The 11,974-nt window shown below is 36.7% G+C and overlaps 1 protein-coding gene across 1 annotated transcript in view; it reads left to right on the top strand.

Annotated features, from left to right (window-relative positions):
• The first annotated feature begins 3,678 nt into the window (after nt 1-3,678).
• Nucleotides 3,679-11,974, top strand: part of hip1rb (huntingtin interacting protein 1 related b) — a 107,140-nt gene continuing 98,844 nt past the window's right edge. Inside the window, exon 1 of the mRNA XM_052109607.1 lies at nt 3,679-3,943. Within this exon, the coding sequence (XP_051965567.1) occupies nt 3,851-3,943 (93 nt within the window). The 5' untranslated portion in view covers nt 3,679-3,850. The remainder of the gene's footprint in view (nt 3,944-11,974) is intronic.

The following is an 11,974-nucleotide window of genomic DNA, read 5'->3' as shown; positions in this document are numbered from 1 at the left end:
TCCTAGACTGCATCATTGAACAGGTGACCCACCCTGTAGCGAGGCATGTTAAGGAATTCTGTGTCCTCTTGTTGGTGGGAACATTCCCAACCTTCTGCGAAAGGTAACTCTGGGCATATTTTTGTATCTTATAGTAATAAAAGTAATTGATAAATAGTAATGATAAAAGCTTATTACTGTAGTTTTTAATTATTTATTGGTGGCTGTGAATGTTTTAACTTTTGTGTTTCTCATGGTGTCTGACATCACAGAAACAACTCAACAAATGGGTATAATTTTCCTGTTGTCTTGTCTCCACAGCCCATGTTTAACTGTTCTCTAATTGGTGAATGGTACACTTCTCTAACTATTCAAACTACATCATTGGTTGATTAAACAGGAATTCTATATTTTATTTAGCTGGTATTTAAAAAATTTCTCTTTGCTAATTTCTTTCAACTCTTTTTGGTCTCTATGCCAAAATGTGTTGGTTTAAATCATATTTTCCATCTGCTCTGCCACTGGATATTTCCACAAATATAGACTGATAGTGGTTGATTCAATTGAAATCCTTATGGGTCTCTAATAAAGTTTGCCCTTTCAGTTATGCCTTTTTCCTGCTTGTTCTTAATCTGTTTGTGTGTCAAAATTATTAGTTTATTAGTCAAAATTGATATAACCATTTTACTACAGAATCTATAGCTGGAGATCATAAAAATTTTCATTTGTGTATTATTGGTGTGTAATCATGTACTATTTAAAGATTATTGACCATTTTTGTCTGTTCAATCTGGCGTACACTGTTTGAATTTGAATAATTATATATTGAGAAATAGAAGACTCTTTTTGTCTTGTTCTTAGAGCACTCATATTTTACATTGTACACACAACTGTATATTCCAGCTGAAGGCAACTCTGTTTGCTTCAGGCAGTGAGCTTGTATGGGCTCCCATACAACAATAGAACTGGTCTGACCGGAGGGAGAAACAATCACCAAGTCATCAGAGACAATCATTTAAAATTCATCCAGTATGGACTTTCATGTTCAATAGTTCATTTTCACCAGCTGTCTGTGATGAATAAGATGGGTGTGTTTCTTATGGGTTAGTGGAGACAAGTATTTCCAAAGTGGTATGTCTAGTCATTTAGCATACCGGAGGTTGTTTGCATTTTTTTGTGACAAGGTGTGCCATTGCAGTTAGTCTAGAGTTGTGGTAACAAAAGCTCACGTTCACTATCAGTTTGAAATCATCAGCCTCCCAACTGTTTAAAGGAATGTCTGTGTTTCCTCAAAGGGCTTGTTGATCAACAAAACCACTAATGGGTATTTGAGTAAAAACTAAATGTAAGATTCTATTTAGCTGGCCAGTTGTTAAAAGGCTTGTCAATATATATAGAACTCTTCTGAAGCCATATAATAACCTTATGTGAGGAACACACCACAATTTAAGTCATTATTCACAGAAAATGATATATGAAATGAAACAAATCAGTGATTAAATGTACCATTGTATTATGTTTTAAGAACATTTTAAACGTTGTTATTGGGTTATTCAAAACAAATCTTTTAACATTTCATAATTAGATATATTTTTAAGTTACAGGTGGCAGCCATTTGGAGTGTGGTGCAGGTGTCAGATGTCAGACAGAACATTTACTTTTCCCATCCCTCTTGAACACTGCATCATCGATTACAACAATGACACATAAACGCAGATTTACACCTATATACCATTAAAAACTGTCCCTGTTTATTTTTAAAGGACACTAATGTGTTATCAATGGTAGTACTGTATGTTTAACTTCAACTCTAGTTCCACCATTTATGACTTCTAAAAAACACTGCCATCCACTTATCTTTCCCCTCCAACTTAACTGCTGTGTTGGTTACCTAATGATTACTAATGATATGTTCTGCAGCTTCTGAATCATTAACCATGACCCACACATTTTGAAGTTGACTGAGTGTTTTACAATATTGGACCAGGCCATCAGAGGTATACATTAGCTATCTTCAGAATGGAATGCTAGACTAGTTTTCTACCTACTAAATACTGTGGAGTGTGTACTATATACTGTATAATGTATAGACTACTTTTTTTTAAAAATAGTTCAAATGAAACAAAAACATTTCAAACAGTATGAGACTGTACATTGCAGTCTGCTTTGTTACTGCACAAACAGAAAATATTCTAATCAAGCATGTGCAGGTTCCAAAGTTAAACATCTGTAATGCAAATCAGGTTATAAAAATTACTTTTAGGAATGTTTCATTTGCATGAGATTTCATTAAATTAAATGGCATGTTTTAAATAAAATTAAAATTTGCTATGAGTTGCTCTAAACATTTCAATTATTGACATTTAAGCATTCTACTGGCTTTGCTGTCAGACTGGCACTTATTTTACCTCTAAAAGTTAATGCTTTGTAATGGGGTCAGAGACTCTATATAGATATGTTGTTAACACTTTACATTAAAAGAATAGTTTACACAAAAATGCCATCCCATGGATTTAACCACTCGAGGATTATTTTTGTGTTTCCTTTATGTGATTTTTGGAACTACAAAGGTCCGGTCACCATTCACTTGCATTCAGGGGCAGACTGGGAAGAGAAATCGGCCTGGGATTTTACAGAGAATCTGGCCCAAAAGTTGCCCATTTCAACTTATCGTGGCCCATTCAGCCCCACCGGGACAAGTCCCGGTTCTCCCGATGGCCAGTCTGCCACTGCTTGCATTGTATGGACCTACAGAGTTGTGATATTCATCTTAAAATCTTCATTTGTGGTCTGCTGAAAAAAGTCATACACACCTGGGATGGCATGAGGGTGTGTAAATGATGAGAGAATTTTCATTTTTGGGTGAACTATCCCTTTAACATTCCCTGTGTTAAGGGTTTTTAAAGGGGTTCACAAATAACTATAATACGTCATTTATAAATACATTATATATAATGTGTATGCAGTTATTGCAACATGCAAAAAAAGGGCAACTTTAATCTTACTTGAGAAATAGTTAGCATGTTGTAAATGCATTATAAATGTGCATATTCAAACATACTTTAATAATAAACATAATGTAGCAAACAATGTATCAAAAATAAACAAATTATTCTGGGATTATATCATTTTGCTTCAGTCTGCTTTGGGTTTATTTAAATTATTATAACACTCACTTATGTTGTCACTGTCCATGTCACATGATGTCAAAATAATGGTTTTACCTAGTCACATTTACCAAGTACACTGCAAAAACGTTTTTTTCAGGTCTTCATATTCATTCACAGGATTTATCATATAATAAAGCCAGATGACTATTAAACCATTCTTTTATGTACAGGTTTTTAATGTTGGCAACTCTTTATAAATACAGGTGTCCACTTTACATTAATGTGCATGTTAATAGGTTGCTAATTTTTAATACGTGCATGTTATTAAGCATTTATAACATGCGGTAAAATGGCTCTATCTGGCATGTAGTACATGACAGTCACTCATTTACGCATGTTGTTATAACCACATATCAATGATTTATAATGTATTTGTAAATGAATTATTAGTCATTAATGAACGGCTTTATAATCCCTTAAAATAGGGAACATTCATGTAAATGTTTTCGATATGATCTCTATCTCTCTCGCTCTCGCTCGCTCTCGCTCTCGCTCTCTCTCCTCCCACAACATTGCTGTAGTACGACTCACTCCGGCAACACGCCAGGTTTCTTTCCACGGGTATTCTCCAGCGTCGCGGTGCCCCTGAAAGCACCCTATCAAATAAACCTCACACTGGATTGTAAAGGATACTAGGACCAACACTCATTTTTGATACGCAACTATTTGTCAACCACAAAAACTGCAAGGCACCATACAGGATGAATTCAATACGACAGATGCCGTCGCGGGTAAAAAGCAAAAGGACGGAAACCATTCTCGGAGCAGAGAGAGAGCATTTTGAAAAACAGCAGGTAAATGAATATTCGATCGGTTATAGTGTTGCGGTGCCATTGATCAGCGTTTCAATGTAGATTCTCAGCTAGCACTGGTTACATTTTTACGCCATGATAACGTATACACAAAAATCAGCAGAATATAATTATTGTGGGTGCACGATTACTAGCATTATAAGCTCTTCTGTGCTGCATAGTCCGCGTTTCGCGTTTGCGTATTGACAGAAAATGTCGGTCGTTAAACTAGATGTTGACGTGAGAACGATTATTTTTTATTTATCAATTATCAGTCATAGCAGACCGTCGTGCCGAAACGAAACGATAGGTTAGACTCGTTTTCAAAGGTGATAACGTCATCGTGGGAAACTCGTTGCACCTGTCTGTACAACTTCGTCACCTAGTCCTACACTGCAATGGACGCCAGCATAAAACATTACATTCATTAGTAGATATGGCGTTGTTTGTTACTGGAAGTTACTGAATTAGAAGAGAAATGACTGAACTACAGATGTGAAAGAGCAAATGCCTTTACATTATTAGATTTATCAATTGTGGGAACGATAGGGTTGAATGTTATGTAGCCTATTTAAGTAAATCGTTAAGACGTGCAAAGTAAACAATCGTCACAGTTTAAACTGAAAGCCTATCGAATCCACATACCGTCCTAAGAACCCGATCAACCTGACATTTCTGTCCCTAGTCAAAACGTTGCTAATTAATTTTCCATCCTAATTTGGAACCAGTCATAATTAATCAAATAGGAACTCTCCAAAAGATTAGTTTATAATTTCAGTGTATTTAGTAGGATACGATTTGATAGAGGATTCGTATTTGATTCCTTTGGTTACAAATTATTATAGAAATTCCACGAGGAATAGGCTACATTAGCATTCCTTCAGGATTTTTGGACTAATGATATGACATTGCTCAGGAAGAATTTCTTATATCTTCTGTTCAGGCCTTTACAGTATATCAGGCGCTACATGTTTAGACAGAAGGCCTGTACTAACATCTCGACTGTATCACTCCAGCGACAACAAACATATGTATATTTTTATTTATCTATTTATTTTTACCTTTTTTAAGGCCTAATGAAAGTGGCATGGCGGATTCTTCCCGCCTTTTGATTATCACTTTCATTGTGCCTGGTAACTGCATATTTCAAGACTATGTTAAGGTACATTGCATACATTCATTTAATTAGATCCTTAAAGAATATTCCGGGCTCAACACAAGTTAAGCTCAATCAACAGTCTTTGTGGCATAATGTTGATTATTATTATTATACAAAAAAAATATTTTGACTTGTCCCTCCTTTTTTTTTTTTTTTTTTTACCTGGAATATTCCTTTAATGTTGGCCTCAGAATGATAAGTAACATTTTTACATTATTGTGTTAGTGTTTCAGGACAAGACAAATATTGTGTGTTATGAACCATTATACATAAAAAAAAAAAAAGTACAAAATATAATGTGCTCTTTGGCTCCTAATTTTTCTTGGGTTATGCAAGTCCAACAACCTGGTTTGGGTTGTTCGCTCAACTGTGGTGTGTATTCCATAGCTTTGTTGAAATGATCAATGTCTTTCAATGAGGAGTGCAGTCTAAATGTACTAAATGAGTTCAGCTGTGGAAATAATACCTAACAGTTAATTGATGGTTGCTTACGGCTTCCATTCAGGTATTCATGACATTTGACCAGAGTTATGCAATCTATTGTGTTTTGAAAGCAAGTTGAATGCATACAAAAACATGAGGAAGAATCTTGATTCGTCTGTAGGGGATCATTCCTCAGGGAAGTCACTTTTTTGGCTTATTTTTTCTAGAACAAGTCACTTCTTTCTCTTGCAAGATCTGGCAACACTGCATTTAGACGATTCTTTTCTCACTGCAAGGTCAAATATGGCACATAGTGCTGTGTGTTTACTTTACAGCTTTGTGTGTTTTGTGTTGCTTCGCTGTAAGCTCCCACATGAGTTGAGTCGTTCTGCATTGAGGAAAGTTGCCAGGCAACCCAGTGCTGTTGTGTTCTCCATGTAAAGCAGGTGTCCATTAGAGGTGTATTTATGATTGTAGGGATCTCCCTGCTTCAGGAGGTGGAGGGGAAGGAGTTACTTATAGAGAGAACATGGTGCATTGTATGCAGGGCCGGCCCAAGCCTTTATGGGGCCTTAAGCAGAATTTGATTTGGGGGCCCCTCGGTGCCGCCAATATGATTGAATATGATCCAATACTTGATTATTCACACACTATAAATCTAACACACCCCATATCAATTTTATTCATTGTAGCTGTGTTGCTTACAACATACCAATGTCTGCCTGGCATGATTTTACCCTTCTATGATTTTAATTGTAACAGTAGCTCACCTATATTTACCCAATCTTGTTATCCCTCTGTTACCAGTTTTGTGGACTTCCTAGAGAACAATTTGCAGCAGAAGCTGTAGATTTCTTTTTGAATAAGTGAGCCAGCTCCACTTACGTTATTTCCCCATTAATTGATTTTCTGTAGGTGTAGTGGTAGTGGAAGCTTCGGCCATCAGGTTTTTCAGGGAATGTGAAGTTTTCCTTTATAGGCAGTGGCCCTCTGCTTACCAGATCAGTCCTTTCTGAGTCGGACAGGATAGACGACAACTCAGCTGGGTCAACTGCTGATCCATGGTGTAGGCTAGAAGTTGCTTAGGAGGTTGATGTGACATCGATCCCAATGACCACAGAAGTAGAAGGACCTATAAGGAAATTACATTAATAATTATAATTATAAATATTAATCTCAGGATATTCTACAGTAAACTGAGCAAATAAAGGCTGCTGTGCTATTAACTTGCCACATCCGCTAAGGTTGAAACATGGAAGGAACAGTAGGATCAGTGGATGCACCTGCTGGGAAGCGCTCCTCGTCTGCAGAGGATGGACCTGATGAAAGATGAAAATAATAATAAAAGCTAGCCATGTTAGATGTCATATTAGAAGGTAATGCAACTGTCTGTCAAAAAAAAAAAAAAAACGTCTCACAAAAGGCATGGTTTATCCATATAAATATATTGATCTGGGATTGTTGAAAAATCATCATCAGCTGTAGCACTAGCACTGGCACTTGGGGCAGGTGGTGTTGGTTGTGCCCCACCTCCAAAATATTTCAACAGTCCTCCTAGGGAAGTTTCATAAGAGTACATATTTGACAGAACAGAATGTTATTTTAATAACATAAATTATACACAGCAGCAAGTCATCTGTACACCTAAACAACAACTCTTAATCTATAACTAGCTAACTGAGGCATAATGATATTGGAATTATAAGAGCAAAGTCCCCAAAATGGTAGACTAATGTAAATAATGTTAAGTTGTTATCAGTACCAAGATTATGGAACAGAATCTTATTTTTATTACAAAAATTATATACCCAGGAAAGTTATTTTTACACAGAAGACAAAAACTTTCATCAAAAACTAGTTAAGTAATATGTTGTACTATAATATATTAAGATGTCAAGGCTATTTACGGATGTTTAATCAAACTTTCCTAAAAAAGAAGATACGCTACATAGGCTATGTTAACTAATTAGCCAGCTAATGTTAGCTCATAACATAGCCTAGCTACTTAACATACCTTTATCTCGCTGTTTATCTCTTCCTCTGTTTTATTCTTTTTCCTTTTCTCTGCACCAGAGGATATGTCCTTTTTTGTGACATTGCTGATTTTCTGTCTGAATGTGCTTGCATCCTGCAGCCCATTAAATTAATATTGCATTTTTGTATAATTTTCATTGTCCATTGACATAGTATATCACAAAAACAAAATCAAGCTGTCATTTCATGTGCTCTTGGGGGCCACCTGGTGGCCACGGGGGCCCTAAGCAGCCGATTAGTACGCTTATGCATTGGGCCGGCATTGGGTCATTCTGTGTCAACTCACCAAGAGGTCCCTTGCTCAAATTTTTTTCTTTCTTTTTTTTTCTTTTTTTTAGTGGTGAGAGATAAATATAAATGATGATGAAAGCCAAAATATTAAATGCCATGGATCAAAAATGACTGAATAGTCCATTATTTTGTAGAGGGGTTCAATAAGGGAAAATAAGTCCAGTGTTCTCCTACATAGAGTTTATTCGAAATCAAAAAATATTTATTAGAAATCAAACGACTGGAGATTACTCAGCAGAAGTCTCTGAACAAAGTTTACACACACACTTCATACTTTTCTGGCAGCATTGAGACACATACATACAAATCTACTTATCCTTGTTACTTCTTTTTCATCTCATTCTTGAGCATACTGTATACTTCATACTTTCCTAAACACTCTGTACTTTCCATGGACACAAAATAATTATAAATCAACTTAAGCTGTTTAAATGCGATATATTAATAAGAATGATTTATAATTAAAGTATGATTAAATATAAGTAATCATTAATAGAAAAATTCCTTCACGTGGTTAAAATAATTTTCGCCTATGATTTTGGAGCAAAACTACAGGTTAAAAAAATAATCTTAGAAAGGTGACGGCATCATAATTTTGTTTTTACACAGAGATATGTAGATCTACTACTGAAATCAGTTGACTTCAGCACCCTTCGTTATTCCATTTTATTCTAATGGATTGAGTCCAAAAAAAAATCCTTTTGGAGTAACTCCAGAATTATTAAATAGATTTTGGTTTAAAATAAACTTTCTATTTTATATCTTTATTCTTTAGGCACTTTATGGTTAAATCCCAGAGATATTGGGCTCTCAGATGCTTTTCAACTATCGGAACAGTACGAGCCAGTGCTATCAACTGGTCAGCCAGGGCTAAAAGCCTCAGACCTCGAACCTCAAGACCAAAATCGATCTGCGTTCCCACCATCGGGTCAATAACTCTGCAGCGTTGCCCAAAACCTTCCCTTAATACACCACTGTGGTGCCAACCCCCCATTTCACAAGCAAGAGGGAAGCTCAATCTGAGGTATCATGGTATCTAGTTATCTAGAATATCAAGTTAATATCAATGATGTCCATGAGTGATCTCTCCACTAACAGTACGAGAATGTCCCAGCACACCATCTATGAAAATTCACCAAACCATCGAAAATTATTTCTTTGGGCACCGCTTTGTCCATTTAAAAAAAAAAAAAAATCCATGTACGTTTGTTCTCTGTATACACAACCTGGGAAGCTCGGCAAAACTCCGCCTTTGACACTGAACCTGCCTCAATCCCTGTTTGGCCCAAGGGTAATCGGCCGGCCAAAAACAATTGGCCCCGAGGAGGCAAGATAGAGTCCTAGAAGTGACCCTTGCATGCACGCCCTAATTTGGCCCGATAGTGGATATTGTGGCTACATCCAAAAATTGGTCGAAAACCAAATGTGGGTCACATGGTAGGAAGCTAGTTTTCCAGTTTTTTAGTTAGTCCAACCAAACAAAGGTCTGAAGTTCAAATTATGTTGAAAATAGAAATCTACCTTTATTTTTTCACATGAAAACAGTAGTCAAAACCTTGATTTTCAAGAGTCCAAAAATACACTATTTTTAAAGTTTATAAGAAAAAAATTACATTTTGACCCCCTCTACAAAATAATGGATTACTCCATAAATATTGATCCATGACATTTAATATTTGGATTTTCATCATCATTTGTTTATCTTTCTTTAAAAAAAGTATTGACAAAATCAAAAATGTAATTCCTCCTTTTTGGTCTTGGGTGTCAGGCAAGGTGTAATTGCTGCGGTTTTATTAACGTAGACACACCTGCCCGTGACCCAAGTTAGATACCTAACTTCCACCCGCCCAATTGCACACTTCTACGTGTTCGTGCTGCCTGCCACAGCACTCTCAGGACAGCCCTCAGATGTTGCATATGCCGCCGTCAGTCATTACTATAAATTATGATATTGTCTAGATATGCAGTGGCGTATGCCAAATGCGATCTGAGGATCTTGTCCATGAGGCGCTGAAACATGGCCGGGGCTCTGAACAAACCGAACGGAAGCGACACCAATTGGTGTAATCTGAACGGTGTGGAAAAAGCCATTTTGTTCTCGGGTTATTGGAGTTAAAGAGATCGGCCAGTTTGTTAAATCCAGCATCGAGTAAAATTGAGCCACGCCCAACCGATCAAGAAACACGCCAATTCCCGGCATTGGGTAAGTGTAAAATCTGGACACTTCCTGAACAATCTTTTTCTTGTGTTCAGGAAGGCAATAGGCAGCTATGAACCACCACCCTGGGGTGGTCTCAGTATGGTGCTCTATAAGGTTTGTTCAACTGGGAAGGAGAGAAAACACGTGAATTCCGCTTGCAACTGGGCAATATCTGTGAGTTGTGAATGAATTTGGTTTGGGAGTCACCTTCGGCCCAAGCTCCACCCTCTATTGAACTGCTGTCACCAAGGCTACAGGTACCACCTCCCTCCATGTTTTGAGGAGGTTGAGGTGGTAGATTTGACATGCCCCTCCCCTATCCGTTTGCCTAACCTCATAATTGAGATCTCCAACTCATCGTGTGACCTCAAATGGGTTCGAGCCACTTATCCCAATTTCTAGCGTCTTCGTGTACGAACTTACAAATCATGTTTTTCAAGGTCTTATTAAATTGAATGACCAACTTGTTGGTTTGATTGATTTAATACATAATAATTCGTACAGTTCGTGTTTTCACCGTGTCACAGTATTCTACCTCCATACGGTTCAGTGATCAGAGGAATAATCCCTAAAGAGTGCTCTTGAATGCCAGAGTTATAGGCCATTTCTTGGGCATTCAAAACAAAAAGGCTTACAGCAGCTCACTAAATAAGGCCCCTTCAAAATAAAAATAGAAAAAGAGTGTCGGCACAAGACATTATTTGGAAGTTACTCCAATAAATAATAGTCTTTACAGACTATGGACAGGTTATCTTTGTACTATGACACTAAAAGCAGTTTCAAAATCTTGCAGTTTGTGATCAGTCCTTTTGAAGCAGCTATCTCTGGTCAGGAACGGGGTGTAGGAATGAGCCCAAAATGTACTTTTTGCCATGCTTACCAATGGGTGGTGAATCAAGAAAATATTTCATTGTTTCGTTTTATTTATTTAACTTTTCGTCATTCTTATAAAAATAGAAAAATACCACTGACATTCAAAACCAGGAAAAATTATAATGTGGGAAAAACTTGAGGATACTATATGATTAAGGTATGACATCAGTAAGTACAGTACAGTATGTAGTGTTGAGCTGACAGTGTTCTTGCCCCTAAGATTCACATGGTTGTCCTTTCTCACTGAAAGCATAACGTCCCTTTCAATGAGAACAGGAAGGACAAACCCTGTCCAGCTCAGGTTTCCCTCAGTGTTTGAACTGCCTGCTGTTATTCTCTATTTGGTGACAGAAAAAGACAGTAGGCAAAATGTGAAACAGGTATACACAGTGAAAGAAGAAACTCTTTCAGGGACAACTCGATATTTCTGCTCTTTCTTCATGGCAAAATGCTATAGATTTGTAGCTGTGGTAGTTTAAAGATTTTCTAATGGAAAGAAAATTATTTATTTCTTCAATATTTATCTTCCGGCTTTGTCTTTGTAAACACTGATTAGTATTTTTTTATCGTTTTAAACAAATGTTAAAGGTGTCATGAAAAGAGGAATCAAATAAAAAAATCTAGGCAATCATCTGTGTTCCGCGACTGGGTCATTTAATATTGTATAACGGGTGAAGAAGGGCAGCTGGTAGAGTTTCTGGTGCCCCCGTAGGGTAAGATTGTTCCCCCTCTTGGGCGTTGGTGCCCTATGCAGACTGCTTAATATGCATACAGGGAGTGCTTTACTGCTAATATTATAAGTGAACCTCAAGGAACATATAAAACTAATAAAAAAGACATGTCATAACCCCTTTAAAGAAATCAGAATTTTAAAAGAATAACTTGCTTACTTTGTTAGTTAGTAGTCTTGAGTTAGTATTTGCTCTCAGGTATTGAGGTGTGGGACATTTCTGTTTTTTAAAAGTCATTGTAAAAATTTGCTTTATTGAAAAGTAAAGTTAGTTCTAAAAGCTCCATGAATGCAGCTAAGTCATTAGCATTTAATATATATTTG

Source organism: Xyrauchen texanus, chromosome 3, assembly GCF_025860055.1.
Source record: "Xyrauchen texanus isolate HMW12.3.18 chromosome 3, RBS_HiC_50CHRs, whole genome shotgun sequence".
In the NCBI taxonomy this organism is placed as follows: Eukaryota; Metazoa; Chordata; class Actinopteri; order Cypriniformes; family Catostomidae; genus Xyrauchen; species Xyrauchen texanus.
The sequence above is the reverse complement of the archived record's forward strand: the minus strand, read 5'-3'. Positions and strand labels throughout refer to the sequence as shown.